Source organism: Phocoena sinus, chromosome 19 (genome assembly GCF_008692025.1).
Source record: "Phocoena sinus isolate mPhoSin1 chromosome 19, mPhoSin1.pri, whole genome shotgun sequence".
NCBI classification, from domain to species: domain Eukaryota; kingdom Metazoa; phylum Chordata; class Mammalia; order Artiodactyla; family Phocoenidae; genus Phocoena; species Phocoena sinus.
In genome coordinates, this window is record NC_045781.1 from 54,687,461 (window position 1) to 54,714,570 (window position 27,110).

A 27,110-nucleotide genomic window follows, 5' to 3' on the forward strand; every position below is an offset into this window, starting at 1 on the left:
AGGGCGGGGCTAAGGGTGGGCAGCTGCAGGTGTCCTGCTGCCCTTATTTCTGGCCCATCTCCACACAGTCAGGGTGCTGCCTGGCTAGATGAGCACGGTTAGGGAGCAGCCCTGGGGCCCAACCCCCATGCCCGGCCCCTCGGGGACCCCAGGGCCCCCGAAGACTCCCAGGCCTATCTGTGGTTGTGCTGGGTTGGCTCCTCCTGTTTCTGGTTTTTAAAAGAAATAGAGCTGTTCCCTAGAACAATGAGAGCTCACGGCAGGGCATGAAAGGGAATCTTCGAAGCAGTGAGTAGGCCTTAGGCACATCTGTCACCGTGAAGGGACCCGCCACTGGGACAGGTGACATAACTGAGCACTGGCTCTGTGTCCGGCCCGGGGCTGTCCGATATCAGACAAGGCCCACGGGCAGCAAGTGGCCAGGTAGGAACTGGATGGATCCCAGGCGGTCTGAGTCTACAGCCAGGGCCCTGGATGGTGACACCCTCTCTGGAATGTTCCTCGCAGGTGGACCTGGTGTCCCACCGCAACACCCAACAAGGCCTCCCTTCTTGGACAGGGCAGCACACAGCAGACCCCATCGACTGGTCCTCCAGAGAGCCGATCCCCTTCCTGCATACGCTCGCCTCACTGAAGCCCGCTCTCCAGCTCCGTCTCACTGCTGCTTCACCACCTCCCTCCTCCCTGACTGTCCCAAGGCAGGCAGCTCCCAGTGGGACCGTTCTGGCTGGCAGACAGGAGAGGATCCACACACGTGTGACCCAGCTGTTCACGGCAGGCAGGTCCTGTGTCTTCGGTACTGCTGCTCTGACGCTCCCTTCACGCTGGGCTGCTGCTGACCGGCACCTGTACCTGACCCCCACGCAGGGTTCCCTCTGCAGCGGCAGGAACCACAGGGCCCTACAGCTCTTGGTTCCTTAGCAACTCTCCTGTGTTGTCGACCTGGCCTCAACGTGTGGCCTGGGGATCCATACTTGTCCATCTCTGTCCTTGTCCTGTCCCAACTACATGACCCTACAAATGCCCACACCCAGAGGACACACGTGTGCACCGAGGCTGCTGTAAGAGCACTCGAGGCTGCGCCAGGGGCTGCACCAGCTGAAGGGGACGCTGGTCTCTGGAGAACAAGTGGGGCAGTGACCAGCCTCAGCACAGGGAAGGGCCAGGAGCAGGAAAGCTGGTCCCCAAAGCAAGTAACACGTGTAGATGCAGACCTCAAAGGCTGGGCGAGGGGTCCTCCCAGCAAGTGGGAACAGGAGACCCCAGGTCCAAGCTCCATCCTTAGGGCACGAGGTATCCAGGTCCCCAGAGAGACAGGCGAACCCAAAGCCTGCAGCCAATGTGGAGATGTGGAGACCAGGTGCCCAGCTCAGTGCTCTGAGGTCTAGAACTTCCTTTCACAACTACATGGCTGCAGTGTTAGGATGGCCTTATGATGGAGCTGGAGAAACACTCTGGTTGGCAAACAATTACTCTAATTCAGTCATTTGCCAACATTAATACTGGGAGATGCCCCAACCAAAAGACACAGGCTTGCTGAATGGATACAAAAACAAGACCAATATATATGCTGCCTAGAAGAGACCCACCTCAGACCTAGGGACACATACAGACTGAAAGTGAGGGGATGGAAAAGATATTCCATGCAAATGGAAATCAAAAGAGACCTGGAGTAGCAATTCTCATGTCAGACAAAATAGACTTGAAAATAAAGACTACTACAAGAGACAAGGAAGGACATTATATAATGATCAAGGGATCAATCCAAGAAGAAGATGTAACAACTGTAAATATCTATGCAGCCAACATAGGAGCACCTCAATACATAAGGCAACTGCTAACAGCCATAAAAGGGGAAATTGACAATAACACAATAATGGTGGGGGACTTTAACACCCCACTTACACCAATGGACAGATCATCCAAACAGAAAATAAATAAGGAAAGACAAGCTTTAAATGACACATTAGCCCAGATGGACTTAATTGATATTTATAGGACAACCCATCCAAAAACAACAGCATACACTTTCTTCTCAAGTGCACATGGAACATTCTCCAGGATAGATCACATCTTGGGTCACAAATCAAGCCTCAGTAAATTTAAGAAAACTGAATTCTTATCAAGCATCTTTTCCAAGCACAAGGCAATGAGACTAGAAATCAACTACAGGGAAGAAAACATAAAAAACACAAACACATGGAGGCTAAACAATGTGCTACTAAACAACCACGAGATCACTGAAGAAATCAAAGAGGAAATCAAAAACTACCTACAAACAAATGACAATGAAAACACGATGACCCAAAACCTATGGGATGCAACAAAAGCACTTCTAAGAGGGAAGTTTATAGTAATACAATCCCACCTCAAGAAACAAGAAAAATCTCAAATAATCAACCCAATCTTACACCTAAGGCAATGACAGAAAGAAGAACAAAGAAACCCCAAGGCTAGCAGAAGGAAAGAAATCATCCAGATCAGACCAGAAATAAATGAAAAGGAAATGAAGAAAACTATAGCAAAAATCAATAAAGCTAAAAGCTGGTTCTTTGAGAAGATAAACAAAATTGATAAACCATTAGCCAGACTCATCAGGAAAAAAAGGGAAAAGACTCAAATCAACAGAATTAGAAATGAAAAAGGAGACCTAACAACTGACACTACAGAAATACAAAGGGTCATGAGAGACAACTACAAGCAACTCCATGCCAATAAAATGGACAACCTGGGAGAAATGGACAAATTCTTAGAAAGGTATGACCTTCCAAGACTGAACCAGGAAGAAATAGAAAATATGAAGAGACAAGTCACAAGTAATGAAATTGAAACTGTGATTAAACATCTTCCAACAAACAAAAGCCCAGGACCAGATGGCTTCACAGGTGAATTCTATCAAACATTTAGAGAAGAGCTAACACCCATCCTTCTCAAACTCTTCCAAAATACAGCAGAGGGAGGAACACTCCCAAACTCATTCTATGAGGCCACCATCACCCTGCAACCAAAACCAGACAAAGGTTTCACAAAAAAAGAAAACTATAGGCCAATATCACTGATGAACATAGATGCAAAAATCCTCAACAAAATACTAGCAAACAGAATCCAACAGCACATTAAAAGGACCATACACCATGATCAAGTGGGGTTTATTCCAGGAACGCAAGGATTCTTCAATATACGCAAATCAATGTGATACACCATATTAACAAACTGAAGGATAATCTCAATAGATGCAGGAAAAGCTTTTGACAAAATTCAACACCCATTTATGATAAACACTCTCCAGAAAGTGGACATAGAGGGAACCCACCTCAACATAATAAAAACTATATATGGCAAACTCACAGCCAACATCATTCTCAATGGTAAAAAGCTAAGAGCATTTCCTCTAAGATCAGGAACAAGACAAGGGTGCCTACTCTCACCACTATCATTCAACATAGTTTTGGAAGTTTTAGCCACAGCAATCAGAGAAGAAAAAGAAATAAAAGGAATACAAATTGGAAAAGAAGAAGTAAAACTGTCACTATGTCCAGATGACATGTTACTATACATAGAAAATCCTAAAGATGCCACCAGAAAACTACTAGAGCTAATCAATGAATTTGGTAAAGTAGCAGGATACAAAATTAATGCACAGAAATCTCTTGCATTCCTACACACTAACAATGAAAAATCAGAAAGAAAAATTAAGGAAACTCCCATTTACCACTGCAACAAAAAGAATAAAATACCTAGGAATAAACAAACCTACCTAGGGAGGCAAAAGGCCTGTATGCAGAAAACTATAAGACACTGATGAAGAAAATCAAAGACAATACAAACAGATGAAGACATACCATGTTCTTGGATTGGAAGAATCAATATTGTGAAAATGACTAAACTACTCAAAGCGATCTACAGATTCAATGCAATCCCTATCAAATTACCAATGGCATTTTTTACAGAACTAGAACAAAAAATTTTACAATTTGTATGGAAACACAAAAGACCCCAAATAGGCAAAGCAATCTTGAGAAAGAAAAACGGAGCTGGAGGAATCAGGCTCCCTGACTTCAGACTATACTACAAAGCTACAGTAATCAAGACAGTATGGTACTGGCACAAAAACAGAAATATAGATCAGTGGTACAGGATAGAAAGCCCAGAGGTAAACCCACGCACATATGGTCACCTTATTTTTGATAAAGAATATACAATGGAGAAAAGACAGCCTCTTCAATAAGTGGTGCTGGGAAAACTGGACAGCTACATGTAAAAGAATGAAATTAGAACACTCCCTAACACCATACACAAAAATAAACTCAAAATGGATTAAAGGCCTAAATGTAAAGTCTGACAGTATAAAACTCTTAAAGGAAAACATAGGCAGAACACTCTATGACATAAATCACAGCAAGATCCTTTTTGACCCACCTCCTAGAGTAATGGAAATAAAATTTAAAATAAACAGGACATAATGAAACTCGAAAGCTTTTGCACGGCAAAGGAAACCATAAACAAGACGAAAAGACAACCCTCAGAATGGGAGAAAATATGAGCAAAAGAAACAACTGACAAAGGATTAATCCCCCAAATTTACAAGCAGCTCATGCAGCTCAATATCAAAAAAAACAAACAACCCAATCCAAAAATTGGCCGAAGACCTAAACAGACATTTCTCCAAAGGAGACAAACAGATTTCTGACACACACATGAAAAGATGCTCAGCATCACTAATCATTAAAGAAATGCAAATCAAAACCACAATAAGGTATCACCTCACACCAGTCAGAATGGCCATCATCAAAAAATCTACAAACAATGAATGCTGGAGAGGGTGTGGAGAAAAGGGAACCCTCCTGCACTGCTGGTGGGAATGTAGATTGATACAGCCACTATGGAGAACAGCATGGAGGTTCCTTAAAAAACTAAAAATAGAACTACCATATGACCCAGCAATCCCACTACTGGACATATACCCCGAGAAAACCATACTTCAAAAAAATGCATGTACCACAATGTTCAGTGCAGCGCTATTTACAATAGCCAGGACATGGAAGCAACCTAGGTGTCCATTCACAGATGAACGGATAAAGAAGATGTGGCACATAGATACAACAGAAAATTACTCAGCCATAAAAAGGAACGAAACTGAGTTATCTGTAGTGAAGTGGATGGACCTAGAGTCTGTCACACAGAGTGAAGCAAGTCAGAAAGAGAAAAACAAATACCGTATGCTAACACACATATATGGAATCTAAAAAAACGGTACTGATGAACCTAGTGACAGGGCAGGAATAAAGATGCAGACGTAGAGAATGGACTTGAGGACACAGGGGGTAAGGGGAAGCTGGGACAAAGTGAGAAAGTAGCCCTGACATATATAACACTACCAAATGTAAAATAGATAGCTAGTGCGAAGCAGCCGCATAGCACAGGGAGATCAGCTCGGTGCTTTGTGACCACCTAGAGGGGTGGGATAGGGAGGGTGGGAGGGAGGCTCAAGAGGGAGGGGATATGAGGACATATGTATATGTACAGCTGACTCACTTTGTTGTACAGCAGAAACTAACACAACATTGTAAAGTGATTATACTCCAATAAAGATATTTTAAAAAAGAAAAAAAAAGGGCTTCCCTGGTGGCGCAGTGGTTGAGAGTCCGCCTGCCGATGCAGGGGACACGGGTTCGTGCCCCGGTCCGGGAAGATCCCACATGCCGCGGAGTGGCTGGGCCCGTGAGCCATGGCCGCTGAGCCTGCGCGTCCGGAGCCTGTGTTCCGCAACGGGAGAGGCCACAACAGTGAGAGGCCCGCGTACCACAAAAAAAAAAAAAAACAAAACCACTGGGAGATTTCACATTCTCCAGATTGTAGGCTTCTCTTGAAAGATCAAAACACGTGCCATCCCCAAGATGTGGCCTGAGCACTCTGGTGAGTCCCAGCCCCCCGAGACCCGCTGTCTCACTAGGGCCGTGTCCTCACTCCCTGGACCCCACTGGCCTACGGGACCCCAGCTTCCACAGTGCTGGGAGCAGGTGGTGAGCCGTCCACTCCTGTGGAGGACAGGCAGGAAGACCAGAGGCACAAGCCCCTCGTTCTGAGATGTTGAAACCACGCTTAGGTCTACAGCCCGTCTCTGAGGGCAACACACCACCGTGAGCCCGTAGATGCTGACACGCTATGGGCTGCTGGGGACGGGGAGCGCTCTAAGGGGCCCTCAGCAATCCCTCTAAGTCCTCGGAGCAACAGCGGCCACGGAATGTGGTGACCCGCCGAGGGTGGCACGTGGCAGGGAGAGCTGGGCGTTGGCAGCTCCTCCCTCACCCCCCGGCCTGGGCCTGTCTCTTCCCAGGACCTCACCAGCACCCCGATCCCACAGGCCCTCTGCCCTTTCCGGTCAGTCTGTCCTCACCTATGATCCGAAAGCTCACGTTTGGCCACTTGGAGGACAGAAAACGGTACAGGCAGGGGTTAAAACTTAACAGGCTGCCTTGGGTTAGGCAATGGTTTCTTTCTCAGAAACGGCCCCTCGTACATAAAAAGGACTTCATCAAGATGAACAACTCTTATGCTTGTAAGGATACCATCAGGCAAGTGAAAAGACAACAGACAGAATGAAAGAAACTATTTGCAAGTCGTGTACCTCATAAGGGACTTTCATCTGGAAGCTATCGAAGAACTCTTACAAGCCAATAAAAAGACAACTCAATTAAAAAATGGGTAAAGGATCGAAATGGACATTCCTCCAAAGAAGACATAAAAATGTCCAATGAACACATGAAAGGATGCTCAACATCATTATCTTCAGGGAAATGCAAATCAAACCACAATGAGATGTCACTTCACACCCACTAGAGGGCTATCGTCAGAAAGATGAGTAACAGTAACTGTTGGTGAGAATGTGGAGAAGCTGGAACCCCCATACACTGCTGGTGGGAATGTAAAACGGTGAAGCAGCTTTGGAACAAGAGTTTGGCGGTTCCTCAAAAAGTGAAGCATAAAACTATAGGGTTTTACTCCGCGGTGCCAACCCAACAGGAGTGAAAACTTATGTCCACACTAGAAATGGTACATGCGTGCTCAAAGCAACGCCATTCACAACAGACAAAAAGTGGAAACAGCTCAGTGGTCCATCAAGTGAGGATTAACACAATAAGACCTATCCATCCGACGGAGTGTCATTCAGGTCTAGAAAGGAGTGAAGTACGGAGACAGCTGCAACATGGATGAATCACTATGACGCACTCCGCGAGAGCAGCCAGTCCGCCAAGGCCGTGTACTATACGACGCCCTTTTTATGAAATGTTCATAAATTCATGGAGACAAATTCATGGAGACAGCACATCAGTGGTTGCCTGGGGCTGTGGGAGGGGGGAATAGAGGCTGACTGGCTGCTGGGTAGGAGGTTTCTTTTGGAGGCGATGAAAACGTTCTGGAATTATAGCGGTGATGGTTGCACAACCTTGGAATATACTAAAAACCACTGAACGGTACACTTTTAAACAGAATTTTGTAGGACGTGAATTACATCTCAAAAAAATACTTCACAGGTTGACTCAGAAGCCATTCCAGGTTGTCATCAAAGAGAAATGGACAGGTGGGCAAGAGCCCGTTACACACTTTTTAGCTTCATACAGGTAATGCGTATTTATTGAAAATTTTCTTCACCAATAATGGTGAAACCAAGACCCAAATTACAAAACACGATGGCAGTCGGTACTTATAAAAATAAAGCGAAGGGCTATGTTTCACAGATTTGTGCAAGTTTCTGTCAAAATCTCAGTCTGTCCTCTCATCAAAAAGGAGATCACGGCATCTGTGTTGTTCCTCATGACGTAATAGTAAAAAACTGCGTCCTGTTGGCAAAAAAAAATAGCTTTGCTTCCATACAGCACAAGTCTTTAAAGTGACTTTTCCCCAACAATAAATATAGAAAATAGCCTTTATGGAGCACGTCTAGCTTGGTCAGAGCCGTTTCCTCCCCGACAGCCTTTAGAAGTCGTCCGAGTCTTTGGTGCACGGGCGGCCGGCGAGGTCTAACTCCAGGCTGCCCCGCGGGGCCCTTCCGTGGCCCCGCGCCCCGCACGACACACCGTGAGCCTGCGCTCCTCGCCAGGGGAGGCCCGCTCAGCACAGGCTCTCAGAGCGTTTCGAGCAGGGAGACCCCGGGAGCCCACGGCTCCGCCCGCCCGCCGCGGCCACCCTCGAAGGGGCTCCCCGGCGCTCACAGCCAGCCGGGCGGACGTCACACCGAGGGGGCCTTTGGCGGGTGAACCTGCTGCACGAGCTGTGGGCGCTTCACCCTGGGCTTCCTCCGCTTTGGCCTGCTCTTGGCCTTGTTGATCTGCACCACGAAGAAGGCCAGGACCACCATGGCTCCCAGGAAGGCGAAGACGGGAATGGTCTGGCCCACCTCCTGGTTGTAGCGGCCAGGCATGATCCCTGCAGGAGGACAGCGGGGGACGGTCAGTGCACACGGCCGCGGCCTCTGTGCCTACGAGGTGAGCTGGGCTCGGAGTGACCCAGAGAAAGAACGAGAGAGAAGTGCATCCAAACTCAGACGAGGGCTTCCTGGGGCAGGGGGTGGGGTGTGAGGTCTCCGCCCCGCCTCCCCACCTGTGCTCCCTCAGAAGCCAGCGTGGCCCTTCTGCGGCCGAGGATAATCTGCAACGGGGGCGCCCTATCTCTGTTATCATGAAAACCACGGAAGACGGACAAGTCTAGGCGCTGGTGTTACAACTAGCTGGACGGGGGGAAGAGGGAGGCGGCCTGGCGGGAAGGTGAGGACGGCCGGCCACGCTCCCGCCGCTGGGAAGGCCTCCCGCAGATGGGACACGTGGTCGGGAACTGAGAGTGGCCATCGGAGGAACCTGGGTTTGTGCTATCACACGGCTCCGTAACTGAGCGACGCTGGGGTTCCAGAACTAACCTTTACCAGTGCACCCCGGGACCTGCAGGCAAGGCCCTCAGGAGCTTGACGTCAGCACACAAAGTCCCCGGGGTTGGACCATGTGGGCCAGGGTACCCCTTCCTGATCCCTGGAGTTCCTGGCCAATTCCTAACACCAGGAGAAGTGCCCCTGGGGAGCTGTAAACTCATGCAGGAGCACAGGGATTTCCGGAACAGAAGAGGAGCCCGCACTCTGCTGGAACGACTTGGTCCAATCATCCCAGATAAAGGACAACCTGTCCTCGACAGTCCAGTGAGGCCAAAGCCATTATGTGGCGGGTGGTGGGGGGGACCATTTGATGTCACTTAGGGTGAGGGACACCCCACATTTAACTTGAGAATCCCAGCTCAGGGAAATCCCATCCTAGGGAGACCGGGGCAGAGAATCGGTGAAGACGTCTGGGTTGAGGGTTCAGGGGCCATGCTGTGACAGACGGACATCATAAAAGAAATTCTAACTTGAAAATCCAAGTAGAATTTTCTAAGAGACGACAGCAAGTTAATCCTTTAGGTCTGCTTTGGGCCTTGTTGATTTGTACCACGAAGAAAGCCAGGACCCCCGTGGTCCCAGGAAGGCAGAGACACCAACGGCCTGGCCCACCTCCTGGGGGACAGAGGGAGGCTCTTTTGAACAAACCATAGTATGAGTCAACCCAGTAGTCAAACGCCGAAGAACTGACCTCCAGGAATGTCCCACGCTCCGCTCTCTCCCGGAGACAAGGGTCTCACTTGAGGCCGATTTGATCGGAAGCTGGGTAACACCACCTTGTCCAGGTCGATGGAGAGTAACTTCTGGTGTTTCCAAAGATTACTTTAGGAAAACGGATTCAAACAAAATAAAAATAAGCAACTGTACTGGCCCAAGGAAGCTGAGCCAATCCCTAAGAAACAGAAAGTGATTTAAACATTAATGGGAAATGCTGTCCCACCTACGTCTACCTAAACACAACTGTTGAGGTAAACACAACTGGCAGCACACTTCCAGGCCCCAAGACAAGAACGTCAAGTGAAGTCCGTACACACAAGATTCAGTTCTAGAGGGTTTACACCACTAGCAACTCGAGCTTGCCTTGGCCTCAACCAGAAACGTCACCCAGAAGGAGGAGAGAAAACTACACGTAACCTCTGAAAGGAGCCGGCGGACGCAGGCGAGTGGACACGGCCCCGCTGGAAGGTGCACAGTCTCCACCGCGAGGCAGCAGAGCCGTGGGCACTGCTCTCTGACGGACGCAAACCACGGCGGCAGAGGGGGCAGACCTGGTGCCAGGGGCCAGCCGTCACCTTGGTCCTCAAGGACACCCCTCTCGGGAGGCAGAACAAGGCAGACGCACGAGTAACCGAGGCGTGGACAGAAACCATGGGAATAAAGGGATGAGCATCTGCCTAGCCTGCAGGGCCACAATGAGGAAGAAAGGAAACACACGTGCTTTGCGAAATGTACTGGACCTTGCTACGATGGCACCATTATTCATATCACTAATTCTAAGATCTGAAGAAGAACTTATTCAGGCCAATACGGCTTGTAACTGAGGAAGAGAGGCTGGTATACTGCCAAGAGCAGCCTGGGAAGACACAGAGATTAGAGCAAAGAGTGCGATGGAAAAATCTGAAGACTGCTGTGGCTAAAATCAGGGAAAAGAATAAAATATGCTTGCAAATTATGAATTCGTCATTTTTCCACTTCTCATTCATTTGGAAATTGCCGGCCCATCTCTCACTCTGGCCAAGAGAGAGCAAAGAGTTCAGTTCTATCAGCAATCAGGACGAAGGTCAGCAGGAAGCCGACACTGGCTCTGTGAAGAGGTTTTCCGAGCAGGAAGCAGATAAGCTGCTATCTTGCCCGTCCAACGGGGCAACTGCTCAGAAAATGCCGAGTATTATAACCTGTTCTATTTTATGTAATTTAACTTTACTTTTCAGGTTTAATCAGTCTGAAAATTAAACTGACAATGCTAAGTTACAGAATCAATGACATTTAAGCTTTATAATCCTGCAGGTGCATATACATGGGGCTGTATGTTAATTCTCACGGTGCTTTCCTGTTCTGGAATTTAATGACCTGGCAGTGGCCCCTTCTCGTTGAGCAGACGGGGTGACAGGGCACCACATCATCACTTGAGAATTTCACAACGTCCCGATGGGAGGACAGAAGGTTAGCCTCACCCAGGGGCTCCTTACAGGTCTGACATTCCTGCAACTGCTCTGGGTACGGATGCCTGACGCCCAGGAACGACACAATGAGTCCTGGTTTCAGGAATGGAATGGACGCCTGCACTCAGCACTGGGTGGACGGACCCTGAGCCTTTCCAGGGCTCTCTGACACTGTCTCACATTGCTTCAGAGATTCAGAATCTAGACCTAGATCTAGGTCGATGAGAACTGAGAACAATTTTCAACAAGATGTTAAGATGTGAGGTAAAGGTGAAGCCTGGTGGGTGTATTAAGGAGGAATTCTTGAGAGCGACAGTGAAAATCAAATTCTAGGAGCCGCACAGCATCAGCATCCTTGACGGGCCAGGCTGGGACTTGACGCGTTGTTCGACGTGGACACGCAGACACCAAGGATACCGTTATCTATGCTCAGAGCCCCGAGCAGCACTGTGGGTTTCAGGAACCTCTGCCAACAGCCACTGTCCACTGGGCATGAACTGCTGACCACAGCTGGAGTCCAAGTCTGGTGTGAATACTAGGATGATGATAGGTTATAAATAAATGAGATGTAAAAACGGAATCTTATCAGAAATTTTAAAATGATGGCACGGTAACGGAGATGGAAAAGTACTCAGTAATTAAAGTTTCAGGGCCAAAAGTGCTGACGAGAGCGTAATGAATCTACAATTCTGTTTTCCATCGAGCATGTTCTAAAGATGACGCGCTCATCACTCACTGGGCGAGCGGCGCACTCAGTGCTTCTGTTCATGACAGTAAAGCAAAGGAAGCTTCAGGGCCTCCTGCAGGCAGACCCCTCTTCGTGGCTCACAATGTAGACAGTGGCTCCCCGTGCCCTGCCACACACACCCCAACACGTGTACACACGGAGACCCAAACAAAGTGGGCAGGCTGGGGTGGGGAGAGAAGGCAAGGGCCCCCCTCGAGGGGAACCTGCCGCGCGCGTGAGGCGTGCTGCCTGTGAGGGGAAACAGCCGCTCGCGGCGTCGCTCGGGGAAGCGGGAGCCGCGCAGGTGGGACTGCTCCCGCAGCCACGCCCAGAACGTGGGCCCCTGCGTCACCGTACCAGGACCTCAAATCTCCTCACCAGAGCAGGAAATTGTCCTGCTGGGGCCAGCCATGGCCAGGAGAGAAACAGGGAGAGGGACTGATCTAGAGAAAACCTGGAAGCAGCGGCCTGAGCTGGCTCTTCTGCCCAGAGAAACAGCAGGGGTCACTCAATTTTTGGCTTCTGAAAGGAAACGACAGAAGTGAAGAGGCTGAGCTTGACAGATGCAGAAGCAGGCAGATCAACGTCTGTCATGGTTAAGAAGTCACTTTACCAGGGACGACACTCAGCCCAGGGTGAGGGCACAGACGCAACTCCGGGCCCGGCAACAGGCCAGAACCCAGATCTACTCCTGAAGTCTCTGCCCCCGGGTGTGACACAGAAAGACCCTGTCTGTATCCCAGAATCAACACCACACATGGGGAGCTTTCAACTCCCGAACCTCGAACTAAGGGAGCCAGAGCTTCCCTTAACGGGGACATCACTGTCAGATCACAAGCTTTTTAACCAAGAACCAACCAAACCTAACGGGAGGCTAATTCCCCAAAGCACTTTTTATGCAGGATACCACCAGGGTGCATAACTCCAAAGGTCAATACAGGAGTTCGCTAATTTAGAAAAACGTCACAAAATGACAAGCTAGACTTGATTATCCGATAATGATGTCAGTAAAATTCCGCTCCCTCTTATTAAAAAAAGAAAACAAGGCAATGAATCATAAACCCAGCAGGAGTGGAGAAGCAGTGTCACCAACCTGGGAGCCGTCTCATTCAAAGGCTGTGGCTTGGCCCACGACAGGTGCGGACAGGCCGGCAGCGCCCGAGGCTCAGGGCCTCCCAGCCGGGCCTCAAGGACCTTGGAGTACCGGTGCAGGTGGTTCCCTGGGCAGCACCCATGCCAACAAACAGGCCATCGTTGTTAAGAAGATGCAGGGAGAAAACAAGGCTTCATTAGTTGTCTGTCTGCTTCCCGGCCGTCAGGCCGTCAGGCCCACTACACGCGCTTCTCACCTGTCTGCCAGGTGCTCAGGGGTGAGGTCTGGCTGCTGCCGAGAGTGAGCGAACAGATCAGGACAGCCGCTCCCTCTAAGGTGGCCATGCTGTACACACGGCAGCGGCCGGGCCACCCCACTGACCGGAATGGCACGCACTAGGCTGTACTCGAGGAGTCTAACCTGTAGATACACTTCGTGGAAACAGCTTCCTCTTTTCAAATACTTAATGCTCAGGCCAAAAAGAAAATCTGCATTTTCAAAATTCAAAATTCTTTTTGCTTCTCAGATCTGTGCCGTCCCTTAGCGCAGCCGGTGCCCACGTGCGGCTACTGAGCGACTGAGAGGGTGGGTGTCGCATGTTTAAATAATGGCGCTCTGGTGAGTGGGGCTAAAGAGTTTTATCACAATGAACTTAACCTGTTTCTTTTTAGTCCTTAAATGCAGCTACTGGGAAATTCAGAACCACACCGCGGCTCGCACCGAGCGCCCAGGGACAGCCTGGGAGGAGGGGGCTCGAGCTGCGCGGCTACCGGGCTGTCACCCGCTAGGCGACCTGGGGCCCTGTCTCTGCTGTGAACCGGAAAGAAGCACCTATTTTCAAGGGTCCGGAGAGGGCTTAGAGATTAATCCCTGTGAGCAGCCCCGGGCTGGTGCCTGGTACCTAGAGAGCGCTCTGAGCTGCCGGCCGCTCCTCCCAAGAGCCCGTCTTGTGGGAGCCTGCCTCGTGGGAGGACACGGGCGGGGGTGCCCCCCACGGCCACTCACCTTCCATCCTCTCCGGAGCCACCGAGCGCGCTCCGCTGGGGGGGGCGCTGCCGAGCGCCCGAGTGGCTGAGGCTGGGGGGCATCACCCCGTACGATGTGAACTGCAGGAGCGCATCCAGGAGCCAGAAGCAGTCTGTGGGTTCAGCAACAGGCTGCTTAGCAACTAGACCTGTTTACAGCGACCTCTACAGGAAAATCAAAGCTGGCCCCCGAACAAGGGGGAAACGGGACGGCAGAAGGTCGGGTCCCAGTACAGCCCTGTTCGTGAGACACTCGCGTCCTCCACGGTCATCGGCAGCCCATGCGGGCCTCACTCCCAGCCCCCAGGCGCCCCTCGGTTCTGGGTTCCTCACGACAGGGACAGAAGGGGCTCCTGCGGGACGATGGGACCACGCGCCACCAGAGAGCAGAACCGCCCGGAGATTGGGGGTCTGCGAGAGAGGAGGGGAGAACCGGGCACCAAAGCTCCCGCCAACACCCGCAGGCTGTCCTGGGGGAGGGATCTACATTTTCAGGTGAGGGTAGAGCCAGGACCAGTGGGTGCACGCCACAGGGAGGTGGGTTCAAGGTCAACGCAAGTACAAAGTCTAGCAGTTTGGGCCGCCCTGAGTCAGTGGGCCCCGACCACAGAGCAGGAAAGCTGAAAATGGTCAGTTACTTTGGGGGGTCATCCCAGGGAGTCTAGGTGCTGGGCTGCACTCAACAGCCTCCGTCACAGGGCCACACGGACGGATCCTTCCTATCAGGAGACGAGGAGCTGCACAGACTTTAAACCTGGGATCACTGCTCCCCAGCGGCCACCTCCCTGCATCCCATCAACACCAGCGCAGACGGGGTGAGGGTCACAGAGAGGGGACAGCAGGAAGCACTTGTCTCCCGACGGAGCACCCAGTCACGTGCTCCCGGCCCCAAAAGCTCCTCCAGGCGGACATGGGAAGTGTAAGGACCAGGACAGTCTCTCAGGCATTTACAGTTTTCATAAAGACTCACCAGAGATCTCAGGTCTTAAAAGACAATCTCTGTAGAAATAAAACATTAATCTTCTTTCAACTATGACTTTAACCTTCACTTTGGACTGTTTTAAAAGAAAACGTTCTATGGATTTATATGAAATGCTAGGAACGTAGTCACTTGACCTTCACATCACAGAGAGCGAGAGAGGGAGAGAGAGAGAGGGGGACGGACGCAGCGCGGACGCCCAGCTCACGCCCAAGCCGCCTCGGCCCCTTTGCCTGCACACGAGGACACGGCTCCCCCGGCCCCTCCTGCCCCCCATCCTCAGGGACCTGAAAGACTAGGTTCTGGTCTGGTCTAGTCATCATCTCACCAGCAAAGAGACGGAACGCTTGCACCCATCCATGCCTCCTTTACAAAATGAGAAAAATGAAAGTCTTCGTCCAAGATCAAACCCCCAGACCTGAAGGTGCATCGAGAGAGGCCGAGGAAGAGGAGGGGCGCTAAGGACTAGCTGCCCCTCTCTGCCCCCACCTCACACCCAGCGATGATACCAAGCACCCCTCACGAGGGCCAAAACTCCCGAGTCTGGGATGAGGGCCAAGTGCTGGAAGAGGGTGGGTCAGACCTGAGAGGGGGACTGCGCGGCAGTGCCAGGGACACAGCCTCCAGAGGGGGACATCAGGGAGGGCAGAGACTGGGTAAACTGGCCTCCGCTGGCCTCAGCACAAGGAGTGTGGAGGGGAGGGCAGTGCAGCCTGCGAGCGCACTTTTGTTTTGCTCATTAAACACGCCCAGCCCGATATACCTATCAGAACATCCCAGGCACCTGGCTCATCTGAGCAGCCTCTCTGTACCAGCATCTCATGGGGGCCTGTCCAGGGACAAGGGGGAGAAGGGGCAGGAACCTCAAAGCCACCAAGGCCCACCCGCTGCGGCCGCACCAGCACTCCTCACCCTTCTGCCGGTGACTGTCATCCAAGCAATTGGAGTCTCCGTACAGCACGATCCGGCCTCCACCCTCGGCCGGGATCTGATACAGCCCCAAAATGGGGACGTTTTCAACTACCGCTGCTTCCTGCTTTAAGACCTCCAGTCCTGAAACAACACAACATAAACAGCAGTGAGAAGTTCTGTGGAGGAATGAACAATTTTCCAGATGCCCCTGACCTTGACATTTAGTCCATATGACCCCCCTGCAAAAAAAAAAACCCACAGCAAAATCCAATCATCACAACAGTGCCAACTTTTAGGATAAGAAAACAACATGTAAAGTGCCACTAATTTGGGCTGTAGCAAAATTCACGTATGTGTATACGTATATTCCCATAACCCTCCTTTTCCATTTTCACTTGAAATGGTGGTACATAGTATTCACAATCCTAGAGGCGTTGCTTCTCCCTTTTTATCCACCAAACCCAAATTTTTGTCTCTTCTTATTATGCTGAGAGGCTTATGTCTTCGGATCACACACACAAGGGGCAGCTCCTGCCCAATACACAGGTGCCTCTCTGGACACAGCCATACACACTGGTGCCCAGGCTTCACGCTGAATACCTGAAAGCTAGGACAACCAGAACTAATTTTTAGAACATACGCCCACGTAGTTTTAGTTTAGATTTAAGGCATTTGTTACATGAATCTCATAAATACAGTACAAACGTTCCAACAGCAGAGACTTCTCACCTCTGCCCAAACAGACAACACAATGTACAACGCTGACCACATCAAGAAGCCAACAGTGCACAGATGCCACACAGCAACTGCTGGTGACACCATCACATAATCAAAGTCTCCACGCCTGAAGCAAACGCATCCCGCACACTGGAGACGACACACGTCTGCACCAAGATCCAGCATCCACTGCGCTGGTCACACCTAAAATGTCTGTGGCTCTAAAAATGCAGCGCTTCCTGCTCTCTACGCATAATCCCACTAGGAACCGAGTGGACGGGAAAACAAGGTTTTCTTTGTTGGGAGGGAGAGACACGTCAGTGAAACAGATGACGTGGGGAAAGTGCACACAGCATTGCCACCTGGCCTCGGGGTTTGACAGTTTTGTTTCTGACAATAGAAACAAAATGTTGATCCAGCATAACCCAGATTTTCAAATTCCTATTTTGTACCCAAAAGATTACTCAACTTAAAGCCTCTTTGGAAATAAAAAGTCCCTTAAAAAGGATTCCCAGGGGCTTCCCTGGTGGCGCAGTGGTTGAGAGTCTGCCTGCCGATGCAGGGGACACGGGTTCGTGCCCCGGTCTGGGAGGATCCCACATGCCGCGGAGCGGCTGGGCCCGTGAGCCATGGCCGCTGGGCCTGCGCGTCCGGAGCCTGTCCTCCGCAACGGGAGGGGCCACAGCAGTGAGAGGCCCGCGTAACGCATAAAAAAAAAAAAAAAAAAAAAAAAAAAAAGGATTCCCAGGTAATTAATTTTCATTTTCAGGCTAGCAGAACACCAAAATAAAGTATGCACCCTTAAACCTACTTTTGATTCCTCTCCCTCCCCCACAAAACAAGGAGCTTCCAGATGGCAACAAGTTGACAAGGAGAACACGGTCTTCACCCCAGGGGAGTTTCCAGAAGCAACACTGCCCTGTGAGCAACGGATCTCAGAATTACTAAGCCACGGTAAACTGTGCCAGGGGACTGGGAAGACAGGATCATTTATGTTCTTCAAGTTAAAATATACCCTTATGAACACAGAACTACTTACTGACCGACTCTGCCCTGACCGGAAGGAAAGAGCCCCTTCCAGGCAACACAGAAGTAAATTATACGTTGCAGACACAAACCGATGAGTGAGAAATCCTGACTTCTTGTCATTTTCAACTAGGGAAACTGTCCCCGACTTCCAGTTACAGAAAATGACAAACTTCACAAGGAAGGGGGCCTTCCATTCTGAAACAGAAAATATCAACTTGCAGGAGGAAATGGATCCAGCCTGTGAGTTTCCATGAGCCCATCACATCGGTCATGGAATACTCTCTCAAAGCCTCGTACAGGTGAGAGGGACACATGGTGCGGAACCCTGGCTCTGGAGGGCGGGGCTGGGGGAAGACCACCCTGGGCAGGACGGGGGCGGCTGCCACCTTCGGGAAGGGCAGAGGCAGCCCGGGGCACCCCGCTCCTTCCGCACCCTGGTTTGCTCAGCGCGCTCAGCAGTGTCACAGGTACTGATGCCAGGGGACATGGCATCGTCTGCCTTCCTAGGCGATGGCTGTCTGTAGTAAAAAGGCAAAACTGAAGGTAAAAACCTTTCTTCCCTTCTAATTCTTCAGCGAATTTTAGGAGATGACTGTAGTATTCTTTACGTTTACACAGTTAAGAAGTTCAAAGCACAGTCAACATTTTTCTAAAATTTTAGTAATCTGGCAATCACAGAGCAGAACAATTCATAAACAGTAACAAAAATTTCAAGCAACTTTGAAGACAGTCTTAAAAAAAGACCCTGCAAATATTCAAAAGCCCCTCTTCTCCTGTAGGAAAGTCAACTTATTTTGCAGTGGTCACTACACACACATTCCAATTAGTAGCAAGAGACTGTCTTATCTTTCTACGTATCCCCCAGAACATATTACACAAGACGTCTCACCTGAAGTACCATACACATCCTGCAAAGAATTCTTTAAAAATCCAAACTGCTAATGGGTATGGGGTTTCTTTTCTGGTGATGAACATGTTCTGGAATTAGATGGTGGTGATGACTGCACCACTTGTGAAAACTACACATCGCTGACCTGCACACTTTAAAAGGGTGAATGTTATGGTAGGTGAATTACATGTAATAAAACTGTGACTGGGCTTCCCTGGTGGTGCAGTGGTTAAGAATCCGCCTGCCAATGCAGGGGACACGGGTTTGATCCCTGGTCCGGGAAGATCCCACATGCCGCGGGGCAATTAAGCCCGTGTGCCACAACTACTGAGCCTGCACTCTAGACCCCGCGGGTCACAACTACTGAAGCCCATGGGCTTAGAGCCTGCGCTCTGCAACACAAGAGAAGCCACCGCAGTGAGAGGCCTGCACACCACAACGAAAACCCAATGCCGCCAAAAATCAATAAGTTAAATGTAAAAAAAAAAAACCCCTGTGATTAAAAAATGTGAAAGAGGGCTTCCCTGGTGGCGCAGTGGTTGAGAGTCCGCCTACCGATGCAGGGGACACGGGTTTGTGCCCCGGTCCGGGAAGATCCCACATGCCGCGGAGCGGCTGGGCCCGTGAGCCATGGCCCGAGCCTGCGCATCTGGAGCCTGTGCTACGCAACGGGAGAGGCCACAGCGTATTGCAAAAAAAAAAAGAGTGAAAGAAAGAAAAAGGGAAACCAGAAAGTATACGAATAGCATTCCTTACCTTGGTCCTTAAATGTCTGTGTTATCACTATGCCATCTTCTGGAAATTTAGCAATGCTGCACCCCGACGCGTAATACACTAGAAAACAGTCGTTCAAAGTTAGAACCTAGAAACACTGAATGCTTTCAGCAGCAGCTACACATTTACCACAGATGCAATCTACAGGCATTATGTATTTTCTAAAATCGCTTCTCATCTTAAGAGAGGAGCTGCTATTATTGCCTGGTCACACAAACTGCAAGTAATTGCCTCAAAATTCAAGCTGAATTATTCTATTAATCTAAGGTTTCTGGGTAGATTTTAGAAGTTGGAGCTGTCCGACTTGGGGACAACCTAAGTCAGGATGACAGAGTTAGTGACAGTAACGCTCAAGATACTGTTTTAGAAACTAGCCACCAAAATGAAAGGGGGGACTTCTTAAATGAGATATGCCATTATTTCATAAACAGAATTTATACATTAGCAGGGGTCTGGGGGGTATGACATATTTGGCAACATACATACAGGACACAAAGAACCTTACAGGTGGGTTAGGAATGCTCACAGGAAGTATTTTCATTTTAAAAATCTGGACAAAAACTAGGGTCAACACCCAGTGTCACAGGTGCCCGTTGTGAAGACACCGCACAGTTCTCTCCACAGACCCTGCTTACTTAGGTGATATCACATCATTCTCTCTCTCTGAAACTTAAGACTTCAAAGACGCACGGCTTCTGCTTGCCCGTCTCTGGGAATGATGAGCCCTACTAAAAACAAACACAAAACCTTACTGTCATGGTTTGCCAAGGTAAAGTCCCCCTCGTACAGGCCATCGCTGAATCCCATGTTCCAGACCGACAGCAGCTCATTCAGGGCTGGGATGTTGGCTCCTCCGGTGTCCGGCATCCACCACTGCCTGTGAAAATGACAGGGACTTAATGAAGGACTGAAGCGTCCCACAAACGCCTGACATTTCTGTCACAAAGCTGACTTCTCCCACCAGGGTCCAGCCCCTCCACACTAGGTTTCAGCTAAAAACGAGCCTAACTGCCTGGGTTTCACTAACACTGCAATGTAAATGCTCCCGGCCAGTGTGCAGGATAAAGCAAAGCCCAATTTATTTCATGAAATGCACCACATTTAACATAAACGCACTGCATGTAGAGCCTAGACCTCGAGAGGATCAGTAAACGTAGAAAGAAGCTCATGAAGTTCAAGGCACAGACTCTGAAGAAAGAACGCACATCATAAGGATAAAAAAGAGATATTCATAACACACCGGGAATTCTTCAGTGATAACCAACCTACTGAAAGGTTTCTTTAAATAACTGTCTTCTCGGTGCATTTAAATGTACACAGATTCGGTAAAGGAGAGGTGGGACAGCGGAAAAGAACTAAACAGAAATTTAAAGCCGAAGGGTCTAAGATCAACAAGGACAAGGAACGCTTTCAGTCACAACTTGGCTCAGTGAGCAGTTTACTTCTTTCCCAAGCAACTTTCAAGAACATCTCCGCCAACGGAGAGAGAGAGCTTGTCGGAACCTGACAGCCGAAAGGACCGCCGACAGGCCAAACAATCTACGTCTTTGCTGGGTGGAATTTAATTCCCAGAGAGTCAACTTTCTTACCCAAACACCAGTTCGTATCAGTACCTCGTGTTTTCGTCGTAAAACTTGACCTTCCTCATCACGGACGTGTTGTACCAGTCGCTGAAGACGATGAGCGAGAGGCCGTTGCCCACGTCCCTCCGGAGCTTGGCCACCTCCTCGGGGAAGTACTCCTCCTCGCTGTCCACCATGAGCAGCGTTCCTAAGGGACAGAGCCCAGGGTGAGAGCGGCGGCCACCGCACCCACAGGGCCGCACCCACAGGACATCACCGTTTCAGGAGCACGGTACTTCACTGGCCTCAGCAACTCCAGTCACTGGCCTCTAGTACTTTGGCCTGTGCCCTGTTCCGCTTTACAAGGGGGTGAAAAAGAAAGGATCAGGGTCCAACAGTACGCGGACACCAGCCAGCTGCGGCCTGTTTCACTGGTGATGCTCTACGTGAAGGATATTCACTCACTCGAAGAGAAGCAAAATTCTGTGCTAGAGTTTCTTTTAATTAAAATAAAAAATACAACAGAAGTGTACAAATGTCCTTGTGCCCAGTGATTCTGAGAGCTTCTCATTTCAGCTGAACACTAGGAACATGGGCCACTCTCTCTGGTCCTGGTCGCCACTGGGAACGGGAAGAGCCTACCCTGCCTCCACACTTCCCCAGCTGAGCGGGACCGCCGCGCCGGCACCTCGTGTCCCTCACCGTACTGACTGGCGTCGAAGCACGTGAAGGGGGAGCCGAGGACTTCGACGAAGTAGCCCATGCTTCTCAAGTGCTGATACATGTCCCTGAAGTTGGTGTGGATGTGGTCACCATTCCTGAAACACAGGAAGCCCGGCACTAAAACCAACAGTCCTGACTCGGAATAAAAGCCGCGTGGCCCCAGGGCGCATTTCTGAAAGAGCAGCTCCACCGCCCACAGAGGCCTGGGAGCCAGTCCACTGGCACGAAAGTCAGCCTTTCAGACCAGCTCTCTCCGGGCGGCATATAAAGTGGGTGATAACAGGAAATCACCTGCGCGGCACAAGCACGAAGGAGGTAAGATGACGAGAAGGTGTGGCCAAAGAAATGTTTCGTAAAGGGCACGAAGCATCACTCTAGCGGTGGCACGGGTGTAAAAGGCCAACAGCCACCTGCACTGGACAAGTTCAGCACGGCAACGCAGACATGCTGGGAGTGAACTGGGGTGGTCACACACAGGTGACCCTACATCACTGCCACTGATCACCCTTCCTCCTGTCCCAGCCCCGCGGAGGAAGGACAGGGGCAGTGGCGGGGACGGACGCCGGGCCTGGCGGCCACTCACCAGTCCAAAGGGTCGTTCTTCATCCTCAGGTTATCCCTGGGGAAGTAGCCGGGCGGGTAGCGCAGGTTGTGGTACTGGTCCCAGAGAACCCTCTTGCTTCGAGGAGGAGCGGGGATTATCTTCACCTTAATTGGAAGCTTCACTGTTGAAGTCTGTTCTGCACCACTGTTTGACTGAAAAAAATAAATTGGAAACGTCCCCTTGGCTCAGAAGAAACTTTCAGGTTTTCAGGTTGGAAACCTCACTTCTATTTATCAATTTAACCCAAACAGAACACAAGAATTTCTCACAACAACGGTAGGAGTGGACATTCGTGTATCGTAATTAATTCCATTCAGAATTATGAATTCAATTATGATGGTTTCAGAATCCAAACGTAAGGCACCTGGTTCCTAAAAACGGCTGGACTGCACAGCATAAGCCTTACATTTTACAGTCATGTTAAGCCTGAAATCTGGCACAGAACAGCCCACCCACGCCCCGTTCACCAAGTGGGTTGCGACCCCCCTGCTCGCCGGGCCGGGACCCCGTGGACGGCGCCTCACAGCCCAGCGCCCGGCGCTCAGCCCGTCCCCCTTTGCCCACGAGCCCCCGCGCGCGCACTTACGTCCACTTCCGCCGGGGAAGCCACGGTGACTGTGACGTGCCCCTGCGCGACGCCTTCCCAGGAGGCGGCCTGCTTGGTGACGGAGATGGAAATGGCCAGGTAGCCCGACCAAGGCCACAGCACTGAGGAGTAAGAGAAAGCCACCTCGATGCTGTCTCCGTTCTGCGGTAAGTAGGGCTGCCACTCGGGCTGCGGGAGGAAAGTGGCAGAGGCTCGGGTGAGAAGCTCCGTCCGGGTCACCGCCCGATCAGCCGGTACCACGGAGCCCATGCCCAAGGTCGCCGTGCAGCGCCAGGCCGTCACCCACCGGAGAGGCCTAGGGACACCGCCGCTGACCAACCCCGCCTTTAAAGACAAGTTCCCTGCAAGCTTAAAAGGAGGCAGGGAGTGTGGACACACACGGCTTGACGAAGAGCTTGCATCCGCAGAGAACTTACAGAAAAGAATATTCCCAGGTTTGGGGTTAGATCTCAACTGGCTGTATGCTTAACGCATCACACTGCTTGAAAGGAATAAAATAATAAAGTGACACGGCTGCAAAGTGTCACCAGTCAGGTTCTGGGCCAGCGACCCGGCAGGCGGAGCGTGCGCGGCGCCCGGAGGAGGCCTCTCCAGGCTTGGGGGCAGGCGAAAGGGAAGCACGAGACGGGAAACGCACATCAGCTCGCACAGCGAACCAACGTTTCAAGCTAACCTGAACTACTCATTTCCCTCACAAGCCAGAGTGCAACGACATACTCCCCCCAAGCGAGCCGGCATGTTAAAAAAAACTGTGAAAAAGAAGAAAAACATTCGTAGGGCACAAGACCACTGGTTAACAATAGAGGAGAAAATTAACTTTTATCCATCGCTTATAACACGTAGCAAGTTAACTCAACACAGGTGGAAACATTAAATATTTAACGAGCATAAAAGGAAAGTGAGTAGAAAATAAAATTGAGATTTTTTTTATATTTCTGGAGGGATAAGCTTCTAATTTTTGAAACAGAAGAACCCACAAAAGATGAACATTCAACTACATGTAAAAGTGAAACTTTTACGGAACCCACCCCCCCAAGTTTTTAAACCACCTCTAACATTAAAGAGACAACAATAATCTGGGCAATCTTTTTGCATGACACACAACAGTGTGCATCTCTCTATGAAATGAAGATCTTGTTCGGATTGACAGGGACAACCTAAATTCTAGTGAAAAATGGGCCAAGGAAATGAAACACGAATTCACACAAGAGGAAATATGATCCGTAAACAAACATGCAGACACGCACCTTACGAATCATTAAACAAGGTACCGACTACCCCCTGTAGATTTAAAGTCAAAAGATGAACCACGCAGAAACAAACCAAACGTCCACGACTGACAAAGCGGGGTCTTATCCATACAACGAACCACTTTTCAGCCATGAAAAGGAGTGAAGCACTATATACACTGCAATGCAGACGAGCCTCTTTAAAGACGTTACGCTCAGTGAAAGCGGCCAGTCACAAAGACCACGTAACGTACCACTCCACTTGTAGGAAACGTCCAGATAAGGGAACTCCATGGAGACAGAAGGGGATTAGGAAATGCCACGGTCTGGGGGAAGGGGAATGGGAAGTGTTAACAGGGGTTGCTCCTTCAAGTGATGAAAACGTTCTGGAATTATCCAGTAGGATGGTTGCTGCACCACTACTTGTGAATATACTAATAACCACTGAACTGCAAGATGTAAAAGGGTGCATTTCATGGCACGTGAATTTTATCTCAATGTTTTAAAACCTCATGCAACTGGGAAAAAAAGGACGTAGCACCAGAGCAGAGACACTACCCCTCTGTACACCACCGGTGGCAGTCTGAGCTGATGCACCTCTTTTGAAAAGAATCTGGTATTACGTACCAAGAGCCATTAATAATGTTCACACCCTCTTACTTGAGATTCTAATCCAGGGAGTTTATGTTAATAATTCGGAACAAAAGAAAACGATATATACAAAGATATTCAGTGAGATGTTTACAGTTGAAAACCACCTAACTGTTCAAGCAAGAAGAAACAGTAAGCACGTTACGATTCAACAATTCTACATAGTATTAAACAACCATTAGAAAGAACTTCGGTGCTTATATGTAGTAACATTTTTAAATGTTTATAACGTGAGAACTGAAAAAGAAAAAAGACTAAATTTTTGTCTGCCACACAAAGATAACTAGAAATATCTATTTCAGATAAGGGCTGGAAAAGATCCTTTTTTTTTTTTCCTTCAGGCAACTGATTTATTAATATCACGAAATCATAAGAAATGTACTTTCTGCGACAGCTTCATGAAAGTGAAATCCTGCAATCAAGAAATAGATGAAGTGAGGGACTCGGAAATGAAAAAGCAAGGGTGAATACAGTAAGTGTTGGTGGGCATTTAAACAACTACAGTGCTTTGTTAGAAAATACGATTTGAGCTTTTTCTTTCAAATCGTGGCTCTAGAGTGTGTAGGGCTGAAGTCGCTTTTCTGCTCTCTTTCCCGATCCTTTATTTTTGTGATAATGTTTGCGTAGTAAGTGTAAAACAAATTATAAACACAAAATTCAGATAAAGACCATGCCTTCTAAACATGAAGGCCCATGTGTCCTCATTAAACAATAAAATAATTATAAGTGAGCCTTTAATTATAGCCGGGAAACTGTAAAAATGAAGATTCAAATGCAATTAGCTGATTCAGGAGTCAAACCCAAGATGCCAAAGTAGAAGAGTGGCACACTGGCCTCATTACTGTATCCCGACTTATACACAAAGCACTCAGGGGAGAACGAGCCACTACTTCCAATCCCCCGGCACCCAGACAGGAGGGGGGACCTGTCCCTTTTAACTGCAGGAGTAAATCTGGGCCACGTCTAAGTTCACCGCTGGCCAGAGGGCAGTCTCACCTTGTCTACGATTCTTCCTGTGACACCCATGCCGTTGAGGATGGTGACGTTGACGATCGTTGGCATCCCTCCGTAGTAGATGGGCTGGGAGCAGTAGGGCCACATGTAGGGACACTCGGTCAGATCGATGTAGCTGGGGCTCAAACTGAAACAAAAAATCCAGTGTTACAGTAGATGGCATCGGAAAGCATCAACGGGGCGGCCCTGAGCCTCGGCAGGGCCTGCCTCCAGGGCTGCCCTCGCTGAGGTCTGGGAACTTGGCTTCAGAACACGCCCTGTGCTGGGGCGGCTTCCCGGCCAACCTGCCTCACTGGCAGCACAGCGGGATGCGTGGGCATCACCTCTCCCCTCCGTGAGGCTGGAATCTGGTGGCTGCGGCTGGCGGAGAACAAGTAGGTGACCAGCCCCAGAGCAGACCTGGGACTCAGTCTCAAGGCACTGGAGCAAAGATGGACTTCTAAATTACTGGAGCGGGGACAAATGGGTGGTCATTCGGCAAAAGATAAAATTAGATCCCCACCTCAGACCATACACGAGAATAAACTCCAAATGGATCAGATCCTCTCAAGTAAATACAAGAAAGCCCACAGGCATTAGAAGGAAACATGGGCGAGTCCCTCCTTCACCTCAGTGCAGGGAAAGGCTTCCTGTGCCTCAAAATCCAGGGGCGACAGCAACGACAGGCTAACAAATACGGCTGTTAAAAAAGAAAAGAACACATGGCCGAAAACACTTTCACAAAGTCTAAAGGCAACCAACAAACTGGGAGAAACACTTGCAGTAAAGGGTCGCTCGCCCTAACGTAAGGACGCGTAAAAACCGAGGGACAAACCAGAGAGAAAAATGGGGAAAGAAACGAACAAGCACTTCACGAGAAAGATACAAAAACAGCTCTTAACTCTAGACAAAGTGTTCCAACTCACTCATAACCTGAGAAAGGCAAATTAGAACAACACTGAGAGAGCACTTCTCACGTGTCAGATTGGCAGAAAGGAGAGCATGGCCGGACACTGCAGGTGAGGCTCCGGGCAGACAGGCGAGCTCCCACGGCACAGCCCTTCTGGAGCGTAAGCGAGAGACCTGGAAGAGTGCCCTCTGTTCTCAGCTTGGACCCAGCAACCCCACTTCTAGGAATCTTCCCTGGAGACACACCTCCAACAGAACTAAAATGCACAAGCAGCTTAAAATTACAAAATACTGGAAACAGTTTCAACGCCCGTATACAGATACGTGCTTGGATAAACGAAGGTATCTACACTACGGAGCTGTAAAAGAAAAAGGAGGAGAAGGATCTCTGTGAACCGACACAAAGTGATTTCCGGGATACTGGTAAGTGAAAAAAGTACAAGAGAGTACTTATAGTAATGCTGTCCTTCACGTAAGAAAGGGGATATGAGATGGTAGGTATGTATCTGCTCGTGTGTGAAAAAAGAAATGCAAGGATAAAGCAAAAACTAATGGCGTGGTTACCTATGGGGGTGGAGGGAAAGGGGCAGGGGGAGTGGCAC

General features: G+C 49.6%; 1 protein-coding gene across 1 annotated transcript in view; it reads right to left on the reverse strand.

Annotated features, from left to right (window-relative positions):
• Positions 1-7,605: 7,605 nt before the first annotated feature.
• MBTPS1 (membrane bound transcription factor peptidase, site 1) overlaps positions 7,606-27,110 on the reverse strand; it is a 65,666-nt gene continuing 46,161 nt past the window's right edge. The window contains 13 exon segments of the mRNA XM_032613175.1: positions 7,606-8,427; positions 9,615-9,745; positions 12,906-13,032; positions 13,911-13,953; positions 13,955-14,043; positions 15,822-15,962; positions 19,213-19,290; positions 19,983-20,107; positions 20,844-21,000; positions 21,495-21,610; positions 22,099-22,271; positions 22,706-22,894; positions 25,603-25,747. Coding sequence (XP_032469066.1) covers positions 8,231-8,427; positions 9,615-9,745; positions 12,906-13,032; positions 13,911-13,953; positions 13,955-14,043; positions 15,822-15,962; positions 19,213-19,290; positions 19,983-20,107; positions 20,844-21,000; positions 21,495-21,610; positions 22,099-22,271; positions 22,706-22,894; positions 25,603-25,747 — 1,711 coding nt within the window. The 3' untranslated portion in view covers positions 7,606-8,230.